Below are 21,772 nucleotides of genomic sequence, written 5' to 3' on the forward strand. Positions count from 1 at the left end.
GCAGTCCATACCCTAAATGAAGTCTGATAAGATACCAATACTTTTGGAAATAAAAATGGCAAACATGTAAAAGTACTTAACAGTGGCATCTTTCTTCTGCCTGCCTTGCTCAGCTTCTTTCATATATCACCCGTTGGTGGTCATTTCATTTAGCACTGTCCATTAGTTACCTATCTATCTGCTGTACTAGACTGTGAGCTTCCTAAAGACTGTGGTAATCCCTAAAATCCAGGATAGTGCTTATCAGGAAAAGTTTTTAAATCAAATTGAAGTGCTAAGATTTCTTTTTTTTTCTTTTTAAGTATATTTGCCAAGATATCTGAAAACTCTCCCTATAATATAACACCTACAAATTCTGGATAAAACGTAACTATATTAGTTAGCCAAAGGAGTGCTGATACAAAGTACCAGAAATCTGTTGACTTTTATAAAGGGTATTTATTTGAGGTAGAAGCTTACAGTCACAAGCCTATGAAAAGTCCAACTCAAGGTACCATAAGAGGTACTTTCTCACCCAAAGTCATTTGCTACATGTTGAAGCAAGATGGGCGGGTGATGTCCGTGAAGGTTCAGCCTTTCTTCTTCCTCTTAAGGCTCTGTGGGTCCAGCTTCTTCCAGTCTCAGCTGTAGGCTGGCATCAGGCTTATCTCTCTCCCCAGGGATTGATTATTTCCAGGCTCAGCTGCTCTGTTCTCTTCATGAGGTCGGCTATAGACTATCAGGCTTCTGCCGTGTCTATCGAGCTGTCTCTCTTATTCTGTGTTCTTCTTCTCTATCTATTTCTGTATGAAAGTCTGTTTTATCAACCCACCAAGGGGGCTGGGACTCAATGCTGAGTCACACTCTAATGATGTGGTTGAATCAAAGCCCTAATCTTAACGTAATTTAATCAGGCATCTCAGCTGAATCTAATACAATCAAATGGTTATCATGCCCAGAGAAAAGACCAGTTTTACAAACATAATCTAATGTCTCTTTTTGGGAATCATAAAAGATATCAAACTGCACCCTGTACCCTCTGAATTCCAAAATGACATTACAACATTAAAAAAAAACACCTTAAATCAGTAACAATGCTAAGTATAAAATCATATCATAATCAGTTTAAAGAAATACAGTTTGTCTTGGGGCAAAGTCCTGTCTGCTGTATACCTCTGAAGTTTACAAAACAATTTATCTGCTTCCAATATATAATGGGACAGACATAGGATAAACATTTGCATTACAATAAGGAGAGGGAAACGGACTTGGCCCAGTGGTTAGGGCATCCGTCTACCACATGGGAGGCCCGCGGTTCAAGCCCTGGGCCTCCTTGACTGTGTGGAGCTGGCCCATGCGCAGTGCTGATGCGCACAAGGAGTGCCGTGCCACACAGGGGTGTCCCCCGCATAGGGGAGCCCCATGCGCAAGGAGTGCGCCCGTAAGGAGAGCCGCCCAGCGCGAAGGCGGGAGCAGCCTGCCGAGGAATGGCGCCGCCCACACTTCCTGTGCCGCTGATGACAACAGAAGCGGACAAAGAAACAAGACGCAGCAAAAAAAAGACAGAAAACAGACAACCAGGGGAGGGGAGGGGAATTAAATAAATTAAAAATAAATAAATAAATCTTTAAAAAAAAAAAAACAATAAGGAGAAACTGTGAGGGAAACATGAGGTCCCCTATAGTTCCATAAACCTGCAGGGCATACTCCATTAGACTTCAAAGTCTGAGAACTGTTCTCAAAATGATGGTTTCTTCTCCCTGGGGTCTCATGGGGACCCACCCTTTCCACAGTCTTGCCCAGTGACCATTTTCTTGGTTCCACTTTCTTCAAGCATCTGGGTGGTGACTGAGCTCTAGGCATCACTTTCCAAGAACATTGGGGTGGTGGCCACACTTTACCCAATCTTTGTACAGTGAGGGGGAGACCACATTCTCCCTAATCTCTGGCCCACAGGTCCATCCCTCTCAGAGAAATGAGTTGGTGACCTGGCCTTCCCTAATCTATAGGCGGAAGGCAGGCCCACCCCTCTCAGATCTACTCTCCTCAACTCTTGGGGGATGTGCTCCACCCTCTCTGTACTCTGGGGCGGCAAAACTCTCCTGAACAGCAGGCTGGAACATCCACCCTCATCAAATGCCAGGGCAAACTCAACCTCTCCGTACACATGGGTGGGTTTATTCTCTTGGCCCAAGGAGATGTCTTAATTCCAGATCTCAGCTTCCATTGTTTTCTTCTTAAAGCCATTTTCCCTTCCATCTCTCCTCTGTATGTCCTTTTTAGTCCAGACTGACAATAGTTTTGTTCATACATTTCTCTCAAAAAGCTTGTTGGTTTAGCATGCAGGAAGCAGGGGTCCAAGCCATCAGACAGTAAAACTTTCCACAAGTCTTTCCTAGATAACTGCATTTTCAGTTCTGACTTAAAAGTTCCAAATTTAGTTAATTCCTCAAATGGGGCACTATCGTCTGGGGGCTTGATTTCCAAAGGCTTGGAATTTCTGAAATCAGTTTCTGGTTTCAGTCCTTAGCTGATCTCTCATCTAGCATGTACTGTATGGAAGCTGCAAGGAGAAGCCAAGCTGCATTCTCCAAGTTTAGTTTGGAAAGTTCTTCAGCTAAATACACAGGCTCACCATTTTCAAGTTCTGCCTTCCATAAAACATCAGGAGTCAATCTTGCTAAGTTCTCTGCAACTTTAAAACACAGATCATTTTTCCTCCAGTTTCCAAAAATAGTTTCATCATTTACTTCTAAAGTCTCATAAAAAGTCTCTTTAGTGTACATATTCCTACCACATCTCTTGAAAGCAATCTAGGCCTTTTCTATCAAGCATCTCACAATTCCTCCAAAAAATACCCCTTGCCCATTTATAAAACCATTCTAGCATTTTGGTATTTGCAAATGTACTTCCCCGCTCCTTAGTACCAAATTCTGTATTAGTCAGCCGAAGGAGTGTTGATGCAAATTACCAGAAATCTGTTGACTTTTATAAAGGGTATTCATTTGGGCCCTAAAGAGTCCAACTCAAGATACCATAAGAGGTACATTCTAATCCAAAGGCATTCGCCACATGTTGAAGCAAGATGGCAGGCGATGTCTGCGAGGGTTCAGCCTTCTTTCTTCCTCTTCACGCTTCATGGGTCCAGCTTCTTCCAATCTCAGCTAAGGCTGACATAGGACTAGTCTCTCTCGCCGGGGATTCTTTATTTCTGGACTCAGCTGCTCTGTTCTCTTCACAAGGTCAGCTATAGACTATCAGGCTCATCTCTCTTCCTGGGGCCTCTGCCATATCTTTCAGGCTGTCTCTCTTCCTCTGTGTTCTTCTTCTCTGTGTATCTACTTCTATATGAGAGTCTGTTTTATTAGCCCACCGAGGGCGCTGGGACTCAATGCTGAGTCACACTCTTATGATGTGGTTGAATCAAAGCCCTAATCATAATTTAATCAGGCATCTCAGCTGAATCTAATACTATCAAAGGGTTATCATGCCCAGAAGAAGAGACCAGTTAACAAACATAATCTAATATCTCTTTTTTGAAGTTATAAATGATATCAAACTGCCTCAGTAACAAAAACAAATTTTTTTAATGCCTACCTGAACACAGAAGAAAATAAAGAATATTCCAGAGGGTCAGCTCAAAGAAGTAGCTGCAAGCTAAAGTGATAAATGAGTACTGAGATCATAGCTATCTTAGTTTCTTGACTGCTAAAACAAATACCTTAAAATGGATTGTTTTAAACAACAGGAATGTGTTAGCTTTCGGTTTTGGGACTAGGAGAAGTCCAAATCAAGTTGTCAGTAAGGCAGCGCTTTCTCCCCAAAGACTGGAATTCTGGGACTGGCTGCCAGCAATTCTCGGTCCTTGGCTTTTCTGTCACATAGTAATATACACGGCAGTGTATTCTCTTTTCTCCTTCAGGTTCTGATGACTCTGGCTTTTCCCCATGGCTTTCTCTCTTTATGTCTCAATTTCATTCTGCTTATGAAAGATTCCAGTAATCTGGACCGAAGCCCAAACTGACCACACTTAGCCACACCTTAATTAAAAACTAATATTTCAAAAGGTCCTGTTTACAATGGATCCACACCCACAGGAATAGATTAAGAACATGTTTTACTAGGGTACATAATTCAGTCTCCAACAACAGAAAACTTGAGGGCATTTGCAGATACCAGGAAACCAGAGCCTTAGGTTTGAATAACCTTAAGGGGAGAAAAAAGACAACACTCCCTTTGTCTTTTCATGTTCAAGATAGGCTTGTTCAGGCTGGGTAGTTGGAACTGTTATCCCACTACCACATACATATACATGAAACCCGTATAATCAAAGAGCCAACTTGTCAGTGAGGGACTAGGCTAGAAAATAATTTGTTCTTCAGTAACAGGAGGTAACAAAATAACTCGTCTTTCAGCCTCAATTTTTGGTAGGAATAATGATTCCCCAGAGAATTTGTAATCCTATTCTACCTTCTTACAGGTCTGGGATTCAAATGTACATAACCTTCATTGTCTAGGAAATCATAATCTTAACATTAACTCAAAATGAGCCAACTTCAGTAGGGTTCCAGAGTATCTGAGAGAAACAAAAGCAAATTATTTGCAAAGAAATGCACCCTTAATGTAGGTACCTTCAGGACATCCTCAGCTAAAGAGCAAACATGAGTATGCAATCAACAATTCCAAAACCACAGGAAGAAACAAACCATAATAAACAAAAGACAGGAGAAACAATAAACAGAATTAAATTCACCAAGTCAGATGCTGAATATGAATTAACTATTAGAAAATTTGTAGTGAAATAAGAGAGGAAATGGAAATATAAGCAAGGAAGAAGAAATCAATAAAAATGAAAAATCAGATTTGAAAAGGAATCAAAGTACTTCTGGCATTAAAAAAATACCATCATTGAAATTAAAAATTCAATGGATAAGTAGAAGTAGATTATATACAGTGAAAAAGAGAATTCTTAAATTGGAAGACAGATCAAAAGAAATAAGCCAGAAAGCATCAGAGAAATAACATATGTCCATTGCAGTGCTGAAGGAAGAGAATAACAAAAAAACAAAAAAACAAAAAAATTGGGGAAAGGAGGTATTCAAAGAGATAATAAAGCCCACAACTTTTCTAATAAAAAAAGGTAATTGAGACATTTCTAGAATTGATAAAAGACATGATTCCTCAGCCTCAAGAACAACAAATACCAAGCAGGATAAATGAAAGGAAATTTTTCTCACATGTGGTAGATATGATAGATTAGGTTGCTCAGCATCGTTCCAGACTCCTTCAAGTGTGCCACTTTGTACTGTAGATGCTACAGAGCCAAAAGCTTCATTTCTCATATTTCCTTTACAGGTGCCAGGTAGCATTTAGGTTATGCCAATCACATGCATTCACATGAGACTTGAATTCAGAACCAAATTAAATCATGGAGAAGAGTGGGTAGTATGTTTCCATTTCCTGTTGTGGATCTAGGATGCACATTGTGGCTCTGGAGCAAACAGGTGTGGTGGCAGCTTTCTGATCCCTGAGTTACAGCTAATGTGGTTCGATGCTGGATCCAGCAGTTGGTCCAGGGGCTTCCCTATTCTCCAGCTTCCTAACTGTGGCAAAGGAAAAAAAAATCCTTGGGCAAGATTATTTCCGTGATAGTGTTGGTAACTCATTCCTGGAGAGCCTACTTCTTGTTCATTCAACATTTATGTGGTTTTGAAAGCATCTAATGCCTGAACAGTGTGTTCCTCATCTGTGAAATGAAAAGAATAATCACAGGTTTTATTTGAAGATTATATATATGTATCAATTATTTACTACAGAACAGGTGGCTCAGTCAGTTAGGATTAACTAATAGAATAGTTAATTCTATTCCACTGTCCTTCTGCTTCTTCCACGGAACTGAAAGTTATTGGGCATTTTCAGATTACCTTCTGATACAAGGATAAAATGTTCTGTTAACATTTAGCAAAGTCTTGTTTGCCCATTCTCTCTCAGTTCCCAGTACTTTTTAATGGATAAATATAGTCGGTAAATATATTAGAGGACTAAATAGAAAGGTTTACTTTAAATACTAATGAAAACCTTTTCTTCTCATGAGAACAATGACTTAAAGCTCTGATCATGACATGACTTGACAAAATTTTATTTTGCTTTCCCTTCTTTTCCCACAGGGTTTATCCATGGCTCAGAGGACTGGGTTATACATCCTTGGGTTTATTTTTATTGGGATTTTTATTATGGAACATAGATAACATTTTTTGTGATTCACTAAGGTAAGATATATTTTCGTATCTTGAGGAATATTTTTGCAAGTATTCTATTAAGCATAAACATATAGAATTATTAGTGCCCTGAAATATTTTTGCCATTGTTGAAACTAAAAATAAATGTATATTGGGAAGAGGCTGTGGCTCAAGGAATTGAGTTCCCATTTAGCACATGGAGGACCCGGGTTCGATCCCTGGGACCTCCTGGTAAAAAAAGAAAAAAGGTGTCTGAGACCTGCACGGAGAGGCGCAGGCCCCCAAGCGGTGAAGCAGTGCACCAAAAAGAAAGACGATGACGCAACCAGATAGAAAAAAACATCAACAAAAACGTGTATAGCCAAATAAAGTTAAAATCTGGGAATACTTTTTAAATGACCTAAAGTTTGGACCTGAGAATATTTAATAACATCTGTAAGATTTTTTTCCTTTTGGTGCATCACAGAATTACACAGTTAATCAAATGTTCACTAGGTCTTTGAAACCTGCTTTATCTGCTTTATTGAATAAATAATAATTTGTAATAAGCCTGTGAATAGATGTATATAAATTTGCATTTTAATATGCTTAATAGTGTTTTCTGAGAAAGGTAAGCAATTAATGTGTTAATACCTTAAACTAAAGGATCCTTCCAACTCAAAATTCTGTGACCTAGCTGTTTTGTGTAAACACAGAAGCATCTATGAACAACACTACAGAGAGGCGAACAGCACAATTCAGACCGTGGGAAGTCTATTGGATGAATGACCTGGTTTTTTCAATGAATAAATAGCAGGTAGAGGAGGGGACATTGATAAATAGATTAGAAGAAACATTGGAGATATAGCAACCAAATGCAGTGTGTTGACCTTTCTGGATCCTGATTCAAACAAACCAATTGAAAAAAATTATGAGACAACTAGAACTTTGATCAATAACTGGATATTTGATGATATTAAGGGATTATTGTTAATTTTTAGGGGTGAAACGGTATTATGGTTATGTTTTAAAGGTTTCCATCTTTCAGAGATGCATGCTGAAATATTTAGAAATAAAATGATAGAATACCTGAGATATGCTTCAAAATAAACCAGTTTGTGTGAGCAGCATGTAGATAAACAAGATAGGCCATAAGATAAATTTTAAAGCTGAGTGATAGCTACCATGAGTTTTATTACCCCCTTCTACTTTTGTATATATTTGAAATTTTCCCATAATAAAATGTTTAAAATGAATTTTTTCTGAAACATCTATGATATCTATAAACTTAACAGTTTATATAATTCTGGTGCATAATACTTCTTATTTTTTGTAATCTTGTTTTTAAAAAGTAAATGGTAGCATCATTAAAAATATAATATCCAAGTGTGCTATTGAAATCTTTGAAGAGCAAAAATATTCTGATTTAGATGTAGATTTTAATATTGAAATACATACAGATGCAATAAAATATCTAGGATTTGCTTCAAAATAATATGGGAGGGGAAAAGTAGATGAGAGTGTAGATGACACAGATTGCCATAAATTGATCATTGTTGAGGCTAGGTAATGAGTACATTATTATCTTGTCTACTTTTACACATTTGAAATGCTCTATAATAAAAAGTTTAATAAGTAAATGTAGATTTTAAATGTAGAACAGCTTATTCAGCTTGCTTAGATATTAAGATCTAAGTGAGTGGTTCTCAATCAGTAATGCCCATCAGAACTCCCATTGGAGCTTTTACATTGCTGATCTAATCTAGTCTAAGAAACAAAGTAGACTTTAGGGATGGTAATTGTCTCAAAAATTCAGGGGATAGCTAGAAAAATAATTGGGTGTTTCACTTTTTTTCTCCTCTAATAAATGAGAGTATTCACATGGTACATTACTCAAAAGATCTAGAGTTAGAGACTCAGCTGTGCATCTTGCTGAGTGACTTGGGCAACTCGGTTAATCTCTCTGACTTTTAGATTCCTAATCTGTAAAACAGAGCTAATAGCCACCTCAAAGGACCACTGACTATGAAATGAGACAATAGATACAAACGGGCTTTAGAGACTGTGTGGTCCTGTACTAAGGTGATAGTTGTACAGAGCGCATTAGAAAAGGCGTATGTTTAGTTTCTTGAATGGATAACCAACTAGACAGTGTTTCCCAAAGTATGTTCCAGGAAACATTAGCTCCATAAAGTTGATACCTAAAAAAAGGGTTCCATGGATTAGTAGGTTACCTAAAAAAAAATGAAGATTAACTATTTTATTTAAGATAGGACTTTTGAAAGATTTTAATAGTAGGATTACAGATCTCCAAGAAGGCAATAAATGATATACTGTTTCTAAGTTTATCTGACCACAGATCAAATAAGCATCTTCATGGAACTTCTACTAAGAATACTGTTTCTTATAATACACTGGAAAACAATGCAGCAGACTTAAGGAAAATTAAATAATTGTCATATTAGAGAAAGACCTGCTTTTCAAAATACTCCAAGACTGTCAGCATTAGTTACTATATATTAAAAAAATGTTAACATGGTGGTTTGTGTTTTTTTTTCCCTTTCCACAGGAACTTTCGGAAGAAAGTACCACCTATCATAGGTGTTACCACACAATTTCACGCGTGGTGGCATATTTTAACTGGCCTTGGCTCTTATCTTCATATCCTTTTCAGGTAGGAAATAGAGAATTTTAAGCCTTGTATTAGGGCTTTGTTTCTCTTTGCTCTTCAGTTAAGATAGTTTAAATATAAAAAGTTAGGGGCAGAATCAGGTACTTATGTTCCAGCTTTGCCTCTGTCACTGTGCGACCTTAAGCAAGTTCCTTCTCTCTAAAGCCTGGTTTCGCCATCCTCGAGAGCAGGGACTTTATTTTATTCATTGCTACCCTTCCAAATGCTTACTTAGAGCAATGCCTGGCACATATTAAGTACTCTATAAATTGTTGATCAATTTAATGCATATGTACCTATTGCTCTCTTTACCAGTGGATCAGACTGTATTTAATCTCAAATGTATTTTCTCCATTTTCTTCTCAAGGATTGAGAGAGCTGAAATATTTGTACAAAGGGGCAGAAAATTTTCCTCTGAACCAATGTGAAAATTTACTCAAGTGAAAATTTTAGACTAGCTCTCCAAACTAACATGTGCATTTCACCTGAGATAAATTTATTTAGGCAACATGAATTACCTAAAATTAAACTACTTGGAAATTATATTTTAAAAGAGCTTCTGGGGAAACGGACTTTGGCCCAGTGGTTAGGGCGTCCGTCTACCATATGGGAGGTCCCCGGTTCATACCCCGGGCCTCCTTGACCCGTGTGGAGCTGGCCATGGGCAGCGCTGATGCGCGCAAGGAGTGCCATGCCACGCAAGGGTGTCCCCCGCGTGGGGGAGCCCCACGCGCAAGGAGTGCGCCCGTGGGGAAAGCCGCCCAGCGTGAAAAGAAAGAGCAGCCTGCCCAGGAATGGCGCCGCCCACACTTCCCGTGCCGCTGACGACAACAGAAGCGGACAAAGAAACAAGACGCAGCAAACAGACACCGAGAACAGACAACCAGGGGAGGGGGGGAATTAAATAAATAAATAAATCTTTAAAAAAAAAAAAAAAAAAAAGAGCTTCTGGGCAGCTAAATAAGAATCATGAAATCCCCGCTACAAAGAGTTCAAGGTTATTAATCATGTAAGAGCTCTTTAAACCCTGACTCTAATTATATTTATTTTACTTTTTGCACCTTTTTCCTACTTTGATTATTTGGATTCTCAGCTCATTGCACACTAGAAATTTCTAATTAAAAAGGGAAGGGAGATGGATGGATGGATGGATGGATGGATGGATAGGAAGAATGATACTGTAAAGGTGGCAAAAATGTTAAAATTGGTGGATCTGGGTTTTGGGGGTGGGGTCTGTGAGTTCTGTGTATGGAGTTTGTATTATTGCAGGTGTCCTGCAAGTTGAAATTATTTCAAAATAAAAAGGTTTTGGTTTTTTAAAAAGGGGGGGATAGATATGGGAGGAAATGCTTGGAGAAACTGATAAGTGACAGAAAAGGAGAAACCATAATAACTATAAAAAGGAAACCTAAGAATTCAAAACTTAGCACCTTAACACTACCCAAGAGGTTCAAAGGACAAAGGATATTACTGCATTTGTAATATAACATTAATGAATTTTTATAATAAATAGTCAAGAAGAGGTAAAGTTGGAATCATTATATTCTATTTCAAAAGGCCAGGGCTGGGAAACGGACTTTGGCCCAGTGGTTAGGGCGTCCTACCACATGGGAGGTCCGCGGTTCAAACCCCGGGCCTCCTTGACCCGTGTGGAGCTGGCCCATGCGCAGTGCTGATGCGCGCAAGGAGTGCCACGCCATGCAGGGGTGTCCCCCGCGTTGGGGAGCCCCACGCGCAAGGAGTGCACCCATGAGGAGGGCCGCCCAGCGCGAAGGAGAGTGCCGCCTGCCCAGGAATGGCACCACCTACACTTCCCGTGCCGCTGACGACAACAGAAGCGGACAAAGAAACAAGACGCAGCAAATAGACACAGAGAACAGACAACCAGGGGAGGGGGGGGAATTAAATAAATAAATCTTTAAAAAAAAAAAAAAAAGGCCAGGGCTTCATACTTTCCCCTCCCCCTTTTCCCTTTCCCCTTTCCGTCTTCCTTTCCTTCCTCTCCTCCTTCTGGAGTGGAAGCTGAGGAGAGCCAGGGGCAGCGGGGGGAGTGGGCTGCTGCCCACAGGGGCAGCATTCAGGACCTAAGGAGCAAGGAAGTGAGGAAAGCAGGTCAGTGGTGGCAGCATGCCAGGCTTCTGAGAAAATATGGTGACAGATTTTTAAAATAACCAAATAGACTAGAACTCTATAAATGAAAAACTATAGTAGTAAAAATGTAAAAACTCAATGTACAGGACTAATAACAGATTACATGCAATTTAGGAAAAATGTATATAAATGCAGCAGAGGCAAAAACACAGTATTGAAGTGAGGATAAGGGAAATGGAAGATGAAGCGAGTGAAAGGGTCAAACATATAAATTGGAGCTCCAGAAGAAAAGCAGAGAGAAAAAACAGAAGGAATATTTCAGGCATTATTGTTGCACAAGAGCCCCAAACCAGCTTTAAGCCGCCATTTTGTTTTGCTCACAATTCTGTGGGTCTTGAATTTGGAAGGGCTCAGCTGGGCACTTCTCACGTGGGGACTGAGGCTGCTGTTCAGTGCCAGCTGGGGCCACACTCGTCTGAAGGCTCCATGGGCTGGACGCCCAGGATTGCTCCCACTCACAGGGGTGGCAGCTGATGCGGCTGTCGTCAGTGAGCTCTACCAGGGCCGTCGGCTGGAGCACTTACACATGGCCTTCAGCCTCAGTGAGGCCAGCCTTCTCCCTAGCAGCTGGCTTCCCCAGCAGGAACACCCCAAAGAGAACCAGGGTAGAAGCAGCAGGGTCTTTATGAGCCTCCGAATTCATACTCTGTCACTTCTACCATCAACGACTGATCAAAGTTACAAATTCAAAGGTGAAGGGACATAGCCCCCTCTCTGGATGGAAGGCATACCAAAGAATTTGGGGCCCTACAGGGCCAAAAAACTTCTGTCCAAAGAGGAGACACTGTTCAGCTGGTGCAGATGTCTCTGAGCTCAGAGGAGAGACCCATGGGGATGGGGCCCACCCAGACTTCTTAAGGAGGCCACTGCTGCTATCGGAACAAACTGCTGCTGCCACTGAGTCGAGGCGTTGCTGGGATGCCATTCACAGGATCCCCATGCTGACAGGCCCTCAGGAAAATAAACCAAGGAGCAAGTTCTTTCTTTCTCCTCCAGCTCTTCACCCTCTAAAGCCCCCTATTGGCAGAGCATAGCAGGGATCCAACTGGCAAGGCGGAAGTGTGGTTTTGTAGGGTCTCAGCTCCTGCATCACAAACAAAATATAGAAGGGTACATTTGGAGCCAAGATGCAATAACTAGCGTAACTGGTGAGACTAAACAAGACAAGGAAAACATAAATACCCAGTATCAAGACTGTAAAAGGAAATGTCAGTTCAGATGCTACAAATATTAGAAAGATGAGAAGATATTTTTAACATCTTTGTGGTGGGTTCTTTGGTTTATGCTGGAGTTTTCGATAATAAAAAGTTTGATTTTTAATTCAGAGCCTTCTCTGGGCGAGGCATGTTTTATCCAGGACCTCTTTTAATCCTCACGACTGTCGTGTGAGGCAGGTATTACTTGAGGAAAGACAAGCTCAGAGAAGTCAAGTGCCTTGCACTTGATCACATGGCCAATTAGTATCTGGATTTGAGTACAGAACTTTCCGTCTCCAAACCTGAACTGGGAGACTTTAGAAATCATCTAATATAATTCTTCATTTGATGGTGAAGGAAACTGGGGCCCAGAGAGAAGTGCCTTGCTCAGCGTTACTGGCCAGTTAGGTTTCTCTCTTCCAGGCAGTAGAGGACAATAGATGCCTAAAGGTCAGACAGAACCTGAAGGCAAATCCTGCCTCTGGCATCTACTAGTTGTGGCACCTGAAGGAAATATTTTACCTTCCTGATACCATTTCATATATGCAAAATGGGGATAGTGACACACACCTGATAGGATTAGGAATGAAATATATATGAAGCTCTTGGTCCAGTGCCAGCTCCACACTGGAATTTGGGAGCAGTGGAGGTAACAGCCAGGCAAGGAATCCAGGGCCTCTCGGCTCCAGTCCAGGTCTCTTTCCTGAAAAAAAGGGAAAGAGTGACAACTTTATTTTAGAGAATAATATCTGAAAAACTTACAGAGTGAGGTTGTATTTTATGATGTTAGAGTACTCTTTATAAATAAAATAATATTTGATGCGCCTCTTTACAGTTCCAGTTTTAATTACAGTGTACTGGTATTAAAGCCATATTAACTTAAACATTCAGCTATACATAGACTTTAACCGTCTTTTCTTTTGTTTAAAATACTATAAATTATATTTTGCATATGTACTCAGAATCTATTATATATTACTATTCAAAACATTTAAATAATGTACTATACATAAGATGATTTATACCATATTTTATGGGCCATTTAATGAATTTTTCAAGTATAAATTTAACTATACTTTTCCTGTATGCACCAACTTTAGAATCTGCTCTCATCTTCAAGGTTACTCATTTTAAAGGAAGGATAGTGTGAAGGAGACTTTCTGTTACCTTCCCAATTAATTCATACATGTATTGTAATCCTCATATAGCTGATAAAGTCATTTCCAAAATATTATAAGAATATTCTACTATAATCATTAGTATCTTCAAAGATGAAACTGCAAATCATGGTATGAGTCATATCATGCATTAGTAGGAAACTCTTCTAAAGTTCAAGCATCTGGAAGTGACAGTCTATGGACTGATCATTTCTGTGTCTTTCTAAGCTTCTCGCCTAGTGTTCCGCACAGTAGGTACGCTGAAAAACTGGTTGCTGGGGAGCGGACATGGCCCAAGTCATTGAGCTCCTGCTTCTTTCATGGGAGGTCCTGGGTTTGGTCTCCAGTCCCTCCTAGAAACAAAAACACAAACAAGCAAACAAATGGTAAAACCAACTCAGAGGAGCCGATGTGGCACAGTGGTTGAGCGCCAGCTTCCCACATACCAAGTCTAGGGTTCAGCCCCCAGCCCGGTACCTTAAAAAAAAAAAAAGGTTGCTGAAGGAATATAGGAGATACCAATGTTGATTTTTATGTGCATATACTGAGCTGCTATCATTAAATTTGTCAGTAAGCCAGTTTGGATGGATTAAAAATAAGTCTGAAGAGTTTTTCCCCTCCTCTTTCAGTTTATATACAAGAACACTTTTCCTGAGGTACAGGCCAAAAGTAAAGGTAAGCTTACTTCCTAAGACCATGTGTGGGTGGAGAGTGGGGTCGTGGGGAGGTAAAGGGGCTTTGGAAGGATGGGATGGAGGTGGGAGAAGGGAGGGAGGGAGTGGAGCTGCAGGCTTTGAAGCCAGAAGGCATTGAATCTTAAGTCTTCCACTTGTTTGTTACATGACCTTGGGCAAGTCTCTTTCCTTGAAGCCTTAGTTTCTTCCACAATAAAATGGAGCCGTTGCTATCTACATTGCAGAGTTATTTTAAGATTAGAGAAGATTTAAGTGCCCAGCTCCATACTTGACAAAGTAGATGCTTAATACTTGTAAGTACACTAAGTAAAAATAGCCTCTGAGATCTGGTGCAAGTCTGGAAGGAGTCTCGACCTGCTTGGTGTGCACAGACAACTAATACCAAGACAGTCACTAGCCAGGCTATCAAGCGCTGTCGTCAGAGCCCCTGGGTTCTTCCTCATTCTTTTTCAGGGATAACGTGGAATGGTTTTATATTGTTTCCAAACAGTTTCTCCTCGGAATCTGGCCAGTGATCCTGCTTGAGCGTCTCAGGAAGCACTAGTGAACTATTCCACCAAGAAACCCAAAATCCAGCTACAAAGGCCTGGCAGAATGAATTAGGAAATCCTTAAAATCTCCATGTTCAACTCTATCGTGACCATCGCAGCAAAGGATGACTTTCTAACTAATACTGCCAGCCTCACAGAGAATAAGGATGGGGCCTATTGGGTGTTCAGCTCATGTCTTTATCTCATTCCTCCTCTTCCTCCTTTTCCTAAGATGTTTAAAAAGAAACAGATGTGATGTTTATGTATATACTCGAATTCTGGGAAAAGGGGGCTTTTCCTATAGGTTAACAGTTTGTGCTGGACTAGGAAATTAACCATTTTTTCTTTTTGACAAGGATTGCATGTGAATTATAACCTCTCCTCTAAGATTTGAAATGAACATTTGATTAAATAATGAAAGCAGTCATCTAAGGACTGGCAAAATGCCATGGATGTTCAGTTGTGAGCCAGCCCTTAGCTGTGGCAGCTTTGATTTATATTTTTGTCATATTAATCTCATGGATGGTTTTCCAAGGTAAAGGAGAGTTAACTGGGGGAGTCTGGATTCACTGCCAGCCTCTGTGCTAGCTGGAGGATTATAAGCAAGCTGTCAGAACTGTCAGAATTTTTTGTGTGCTTCTTCGGCCTCCATCCTACTCCGGCTGAGCCACTGCCCTCAGGGCTGACTGCCAGCCTAGTTAATGAATGGCTTTCCAGCTCTGGGGCTTAACTCCCCAAGACCCCAAACCACGTCTGCAGCCACTACCCGCAGCCCTCCCCCAAAACCCACATCTCGTTCCAAGTGCTAATCTAACCATGGCCACCGCCCTCGGATCCCAGGCCCTTTCCCTGTTCTCACGGGTTTCCTTTACACTAACCAGCTCTTGACTCCTGTGGGAAATCTGCTAACATACCCCTGCACCACAATAAAGGCACAATCCCAGGGGCTCCTCTCGCTCTGCCTGGGTGCTTGCTGCCTGCTGGTTCAACCATCCGAAGCTCCTAGTGCTTCCCATAGACCCCTCACGGTTCTCCCCCACCCCACCCCGGCCCACCCCAGGACCTGTGAGTAACAAGTCACCTTTGCTCATGCCTTATGGCCTTGGTCTCCCATTGTCTCCCATCTGACCTCCACCCAGACCCAAATTTAAAATCCACCTTAACTAATTTGAAACACAAGCTCAGACCTGCCACTGAGTTCTATACTTGCCACATCCCAGAGTTGGCAGTGGACCCCGGGGTGTCTGTGTGCTACAGCCAGTCAGACTGGGTAGATCATGTAACCTTGCTGGTCCTTGTGGATCCCTAGAAGATGTACTTCACAGGTAAAGGCGGTTGCTCCATTTACATTGATCTTTGCAGATGCTTCCATCTGCTTTTATAGCGAGGCAGACATAACTGGGGGTCCAGCCTACCTATGCTCTATACCTTCACATACCTTAGTTTAGGTTGTCAGTGAATGTCACTGTCCTCTGACTTTTTAAATTATGTAACATTTTCCAGTTCTCAGGAGAGGCAATGGTTATAGCTCAGGAAAGTTTGTCAGGTTAACTAGAGCTACAATGATCCTATTTATGTAAAACTTATTAAAAATATCTGCTTTCATTTTTTGAAGGAAATAACTATAAAGGTTGAGGACAGCTCTCTCTTAACTTGTAGCTTACAGAAGCCCCCAAAATTAAAGTGCCAAGAAAAGGCAGTGAAATGTCACTATAAGGCAGCTAGTTCTAATTTGGATTTGAATATGTATAACAAATTGAATCACTTTTCACAAAACACCTGCCTGGATTAAAATCCTAATTTTTAATCCCTCTGCTTAGAGGTCACCACATTTGTAGTTCTGTACCATTTCACATTTTTATATCTTTTCTCTTGCTTTATTATAAAATCCGGAGCATTTTACTACATGGTGACATTACCCCAGATGAAGTCCTGAGCTACAGCTTCACAAGGAAAGTATTTTTTTCTTATGCAAAGGTGGTATAACACATATCATTTTACTAGTAGTCAAAAAGTAACCTCGGTACAAATTAAAACCAAAAAAATTTTGTTGTTTTTCTCTACCTAATGGGCCTAGTTTTAGCCCTCTAGTGCCCAAGCACTATTTTCTTTCCTTTAGTGAGCAAATGTGCCTAGGCAGATACTCCCACTTCTGCTCACCTACTTTATGATCTTCCAGCAGAGAAAAACACTTTCCGAAACATAAACCTCAGAGAACTTTGCTTGTGGATCTCAGAGCTCTAGGAAGGTATAAAAACACACAGCCTATAGACTACTGGACTTGCTTTTGCCACAAGAGCTTGCCTTCTGGCTCCATTTCACCTGCCCTTTCTTAATGAGTTCATTTGCTTCACCCCACTATCTTTTTCTGCTATTCACTCGAGATATACTTCTGCATAAAGAGTCAATAAAGGATCAAAGGCACATACTTCCTGACGATGCTGCTAAAATTTAAGACTGAGGTTGTGCCGTGTTAAAGTCAGAGGAAGGTCTGGAGCGCACAGCCTGATGCTGCACACGGGGCAGGTGGCTGAAGGAGCATTCCAGCTGCCACCTCGCCAGTTGTTGGTTGAATAAAGTTATCAGAGGGTCATCTGCACTGCTGGGTAACTTGTATAACTTTGGCCAGTTCTTCAAAGACCCTTGTTTCTGTTGTGAAAAATAGGATGAAAGTGCAGCATAAAACATGTTAGAAATGTCCAGCAGAAAGCAGATTCAAGCCAGCAACTTTAATTTTCCAAATCAGCCTGTGCCTCACACCTGGCTTTTGAGCAACATGAGTATCATAGTCAAGGCTCTGTATCTGTGCCATACCAAGTATTCTGAGAATCACTACTGATCTCCTGATAAGGCTGAGTCATCTTTATTTCAGTGGCTTTACTGTTTTCTTTTTAGGATCCTGGGTGAGCACTATAGGGTTGGGTTCCTCTGTGGTTCCCTTCCCTTCACTCTAGTTACGCAGAAAGGTACAAAAGGGTACAAAAACCAGTTTCCTGCTGAGCAAATGTTTTGTTTGCTCATCACCTGATATACAAGGTGCTTATCAGTGTGCCCTGTGTGCAAATCATATTTTAGAAAACATTAAGATTTTGTGAAGACACAAAAGAAGCAGTTTGCTTGCACATTTTAATATTCCTGTGCTACCATTTTCACTCCTCAAAACTGAAAGCAAGTTGACATTTTTTTGAAAGGAAAAACTAACTGAAGATGGTTGTGGTTTTGTTAATGTGATTGGCCACACTCTCTACCCCCTCCCCACCTTGTTGCTTTCATGAAACTTCTCATCTTCTGAAATGCTCTCTTATCCTTTTGATGTTACACAAACTGATGATGCTGATGATTAACAGGAGAAACCCTTGTTTTTTGTTTTTAATTTACAAGTGAGAACTCTAAACAGTGATATTTGGTTTAGCAGAAGAAAATCAAATATTGTAGTTTAACCATAAAGCAAAATTTCCAGAAGGACTCTTACTCTGGGTTTTCCTTACACTAAGAGAGTTTTCTTTATACCAAGGATATAAGGCATGAGCCAAAGAAAATCGAGAAAACAAAAACTTCTGGTCCACAATGCATGAAAATCCTTAAATGCCGCCCAAAATTAAGTTCTGTTATAATGCCAGCAGCCTTCAGAATTTAGCCAGTGCTCCTAAAAGTGTCTACTGATTTAGTTTTTCATGCGAGTCCTAGGAGACTTTTATCTTGGGAAAAAATACCATTTGTTAAATTTGGTGGATTTAGCACCCAACTCCATGTATACGTGACAGACGAAATTCTTTTGACCCTGTGCTTTATGGTGTGCTCCTGGCTAAGCATTTATGTAAAACTGGTATTTCCAAGAGAACCAGGAACAGTTGGAATTTGCAGCTGTGTGACTCTTTGCAGATCTACCTCTGTCTTAACATTTTGCATCATAGCAGTGCCATAATATAATTAGTTTCATCAGTGTGTTTTGTTTTTCAATGTCTAGAATTACAGTGTATTCACTATGCTCTAACCATTTGGAAATAATGAGTAAAGTTTGGTTAAAAGTAGTTAAACTCCTTATGGAAGGAGATGTAAAATGAAAAAACAGCAAATGTCACGACCATCTGACTGGTCAAGTTTGCACTTCCTTTAAGAACAGGGAAAATCTACCCCCCACACCCCTTCTGTTTAACGTCTTCACTGTAGTTGCTGCATGGGGGAGGTCTCCCAGAACATGCCACTAGACCTAAGCATTTCTCCAAAATCGCCTGCCCAGTCAGCGTCATGTACCCAGATATGGATCCTGCTTCAAACTGAAGGTAAAACTCCAACCTTGGAAATGTAACTTTGACGTAGTTGAGGGGAGCTCCTGTGAAAATTGTAGGGATAGCAGTTTCATCAAACCACAGGCCTTTCTCTGTTAAGGAGAGGAAGGGTCACTACAGAATTGAAGCAGTATTGTCAGCTACAGAATTTCTGCTGTCTGAGATGCATATTAGGCCATTTGGAGTAAAAGCTAAGCAGTACTGAACCTCATTTTAATACACATTAAATATCTAGTATTGTTTCACTGCCCTTCATGTATCATTAAATATAGCAAATTATTACGTGCTTTTGATCACAAGAGCATTCCATACTAGAAAACCCTATAACCTAACTTGAGAAATTTGATTACAGGTCTGTAATTGGCCTAAAATGTTCCCACTTTGTTTAACTCAGTAGGTGTCGCTATTACAACCAAACACAGGTCCCACTTTGCTGACAGTTCCTTTTTAACCCTTTCAAGAGAGACCTGACTTTGGCTTCATTGCTTTAAAGAGCACAATGTTGAAACTTGAACTGGATTTAGTTGTTGGTAACTTGAATATTCGCTCACTTGTCCTGAAGCTTCTAGTTTCGCATACTTTCTGGCAATGTCAAATCATCTGCAGATCATCATTTAAATTGAGTTTCCAGAAATGACTTTACGATTGGCAGCAGAACACATTTTTTTAGAGGAATCTGTAAGCGCTGAAATCTGATTCCCTACAAATACTCATTCTGAGATCATCTGCACCTAAAGGAAAATGAGAACTGTTATATCAAATGGCTCTAGACCAAGGGTTGGCAAACTCGGGCCCACAGACCAAATCCAGCCTGCAGTTGTTATGTTCTGCAAGGTAATAATGGTCTTTACGTTTTAAAGCTTTTAAAAAAGAAAAGCAGAAGACTCTGTGATGGAGATTGTGAGGTAGGCTGCAACACCTGGAGTGTTCGCTGCCCGGCTCCACGCCGAGAGCACGCGCCCCTGCTCGGCGTCTGGGCACGTGGCGGGAGGACAGCACGGCTTGCCCGCTGCCCTCTGCAGGGTGACTGCTGCCTTGTGTATTTATCAGAATGAAAATATTAAGACATCTCTCTTTCAACTAATGTAATCATAGGATTTGTGTTTAAATATTTACACTATAAAATTACTTTTCACATCGGTTTTACTAAATTGATAACAACTTACTCCAAAATGCCTAAACCTTTGAAAAAATTATGGTGAGCAAGGTCTATGATTTTGTTTTCCTTAAAAAGAGAATTCCATTCTATACTGTAAAACTTAAAAATGCTGCCTGCATTCAGCTTTTGAGTTGACTTCCAGAAAGTTGAGATCTGCAATATTTCCTTTTGACCATTTTTTTTCCTCATACCATATAAATGTGACCTGTGATAATTGTCTAAGAACTAATAAGTTGTTGTAGTCATGTGCCCACTTTGTTTTACCTCTTTTGAGAAGGAAAAGTTCAAAGTCCTTTCCAAAATTGTGATTTCTTTTTGGCCTTGCTTTTTTAGAACTAAATTATACCAATGAATGAGTGAGTCTATTTTAGGAAACAGAAGCTATTATCAATTTCCATTTGAGGTACTGATCAGGCATTGTTTACTGTCAAGTATTTCCATTCTTTTAATATCAGTCATTTATTGATATCATCAACAGATAAACTATTGAAGCCAATTTAATATTTCCTAGTTTCATATTTGTTGCAAGATGAGTTTGCTCTACTAACAATTATTTAATAAACATATAGACTGTGCTGAATCTTTAAGAGAATTTAACAGTTTTCATTTGACCCCAGATCTGCTTGCTTTTTCCATTTGATTTGCTGATGCCACAATAATTTTTTTAGGAAATAGTAAAATGATGTATTTTTATCTAACCCACTAGAATCTAGGCTATATTTCAGCATTAATTACCTCTATTCAAAGTATTAAATGATTTTGTTTTAAATAAGGTTTCTGGTAATGTCTTATCCCTGCTTTATCCTTACTCTCTCCATACACACATAAAAACAAGGCCACCACGTATAGCCGGGCAGTTTATGCACTGTACAGAGGCACCCCATTGGGGAGGGCAACGATGGGGCCGAAATCTAGCCTGCCAAAGAGGACACACCTTTTCCAGTTTCCTTGGGAGGGCAGCAGTGATACTGTTGATGGCGAAAGTACCCAGTAACTGTGCTGAGACTTTCTGGTTCACAAGAGCAGGACTCCGTATTCATGAGCCTGGTGCTGAATTGCAGTACTTTTGCACTCCACACCTGGGTAAGTTATGAGGCTAAAAGCTAATAACTTCAATCAGAAGTTTACGGTCTGTAAATACACAGCATTCTCAACTTGAGGCGCTCTGGAGGAAGCACATGAACCTTCCAGCTTCACACAATGATGGTGGACAGACCAAGGAACAAAAAACTTAATGCATAAGTCATGCGTCTGTCCTTCACAATGACCAAAGTGCCATCTGTAAGATATAACACAGGAAAATGTCCTACCACTACCTAATTTGCCAAACCACAGCCTTTCAAATATTAGCTATTTTAGCCAAGCGTGTTGAAATGAATCAGTTACTGCTGACCGTATGGTAGATACCACAACTAATCCAGTCTTTGTACACAGGGAAGGCTAACGTTGCCTTCATCAACAGATGGCTGCTAGTGACACGTAAACCACAGGCCCTCTTGCCTGAGAAGGCAGGAGTGAGTTTGCAAAGCACTATGGAATGTGTTTGAGAAAGGAAGGCCTGAGAAGTTAAGATGGCTTTAATTCCACCTCTAAATACAGTTTATAGCTCTCTGAAGCTACCTTGCCCCACATACACTCTACAAATGGGCGTCGGCCATCTGATTTCACAAGTTTTTATTGAGCTTACTTGGCTCAGCATCAGCAGGGTCTGGATCAGCCTTTTTCTT

The 21,772-nt window shown here is 40.4% G+C and overlaps 1 protein-coding gene across 3 annotated transcripts in view; it reads left to right on the plus strand.

The window, feature by feature from the left end:
- The window catches only part of ACER3 (alkaline ceramidase 3), a 194,232-nt gene extending 173,415 nt beyond the window's left edge, over nt 1-20,817 (plus strand). For all 3 annotated transcript variants that reach the window (XM_058306016.2, XM_058306015.2, XM_058306017.2), the window contains 4 exons: nt 6,147-6,248; nt 8,767-8,871; nt 14,002-14,047; nt 14,558-20,817. In XM_058306016.2, the coding sequence (XP_058161999.1) occupies nt 6,147-6,248; nt 8,767-8,871; nt 14,002-14,047; nt 14,558-14,611 (307 nt within the window). In that variant the 3' untranslated portion in view covers nt 14,612-20,817. The remainder of the gene's footprint in view (nt 1-6,146; nt 6,249-8,766; nt 8,872-14,001; nt 14,048-14,557) is intronic.
- Nucleotides 20,818-21,772: the final 955 nt, after the last annotated feature.

This window comes from Dasypus novemcinctus, chromosome 10 (genome assembly GCF_030445035.2).
Source record: "Dasypus novemcinctus isolate mDasNov1 chromosome 10, mDasNov1.1.hap2, whole genome shotgun sequence".
Classification (NCBI taxonomy): Eukaryota; Metazoa; Chordata; class Mammalia; order Cingulata; family Dasypodidae; genus Dasypus; species Dasypus novemcinctus.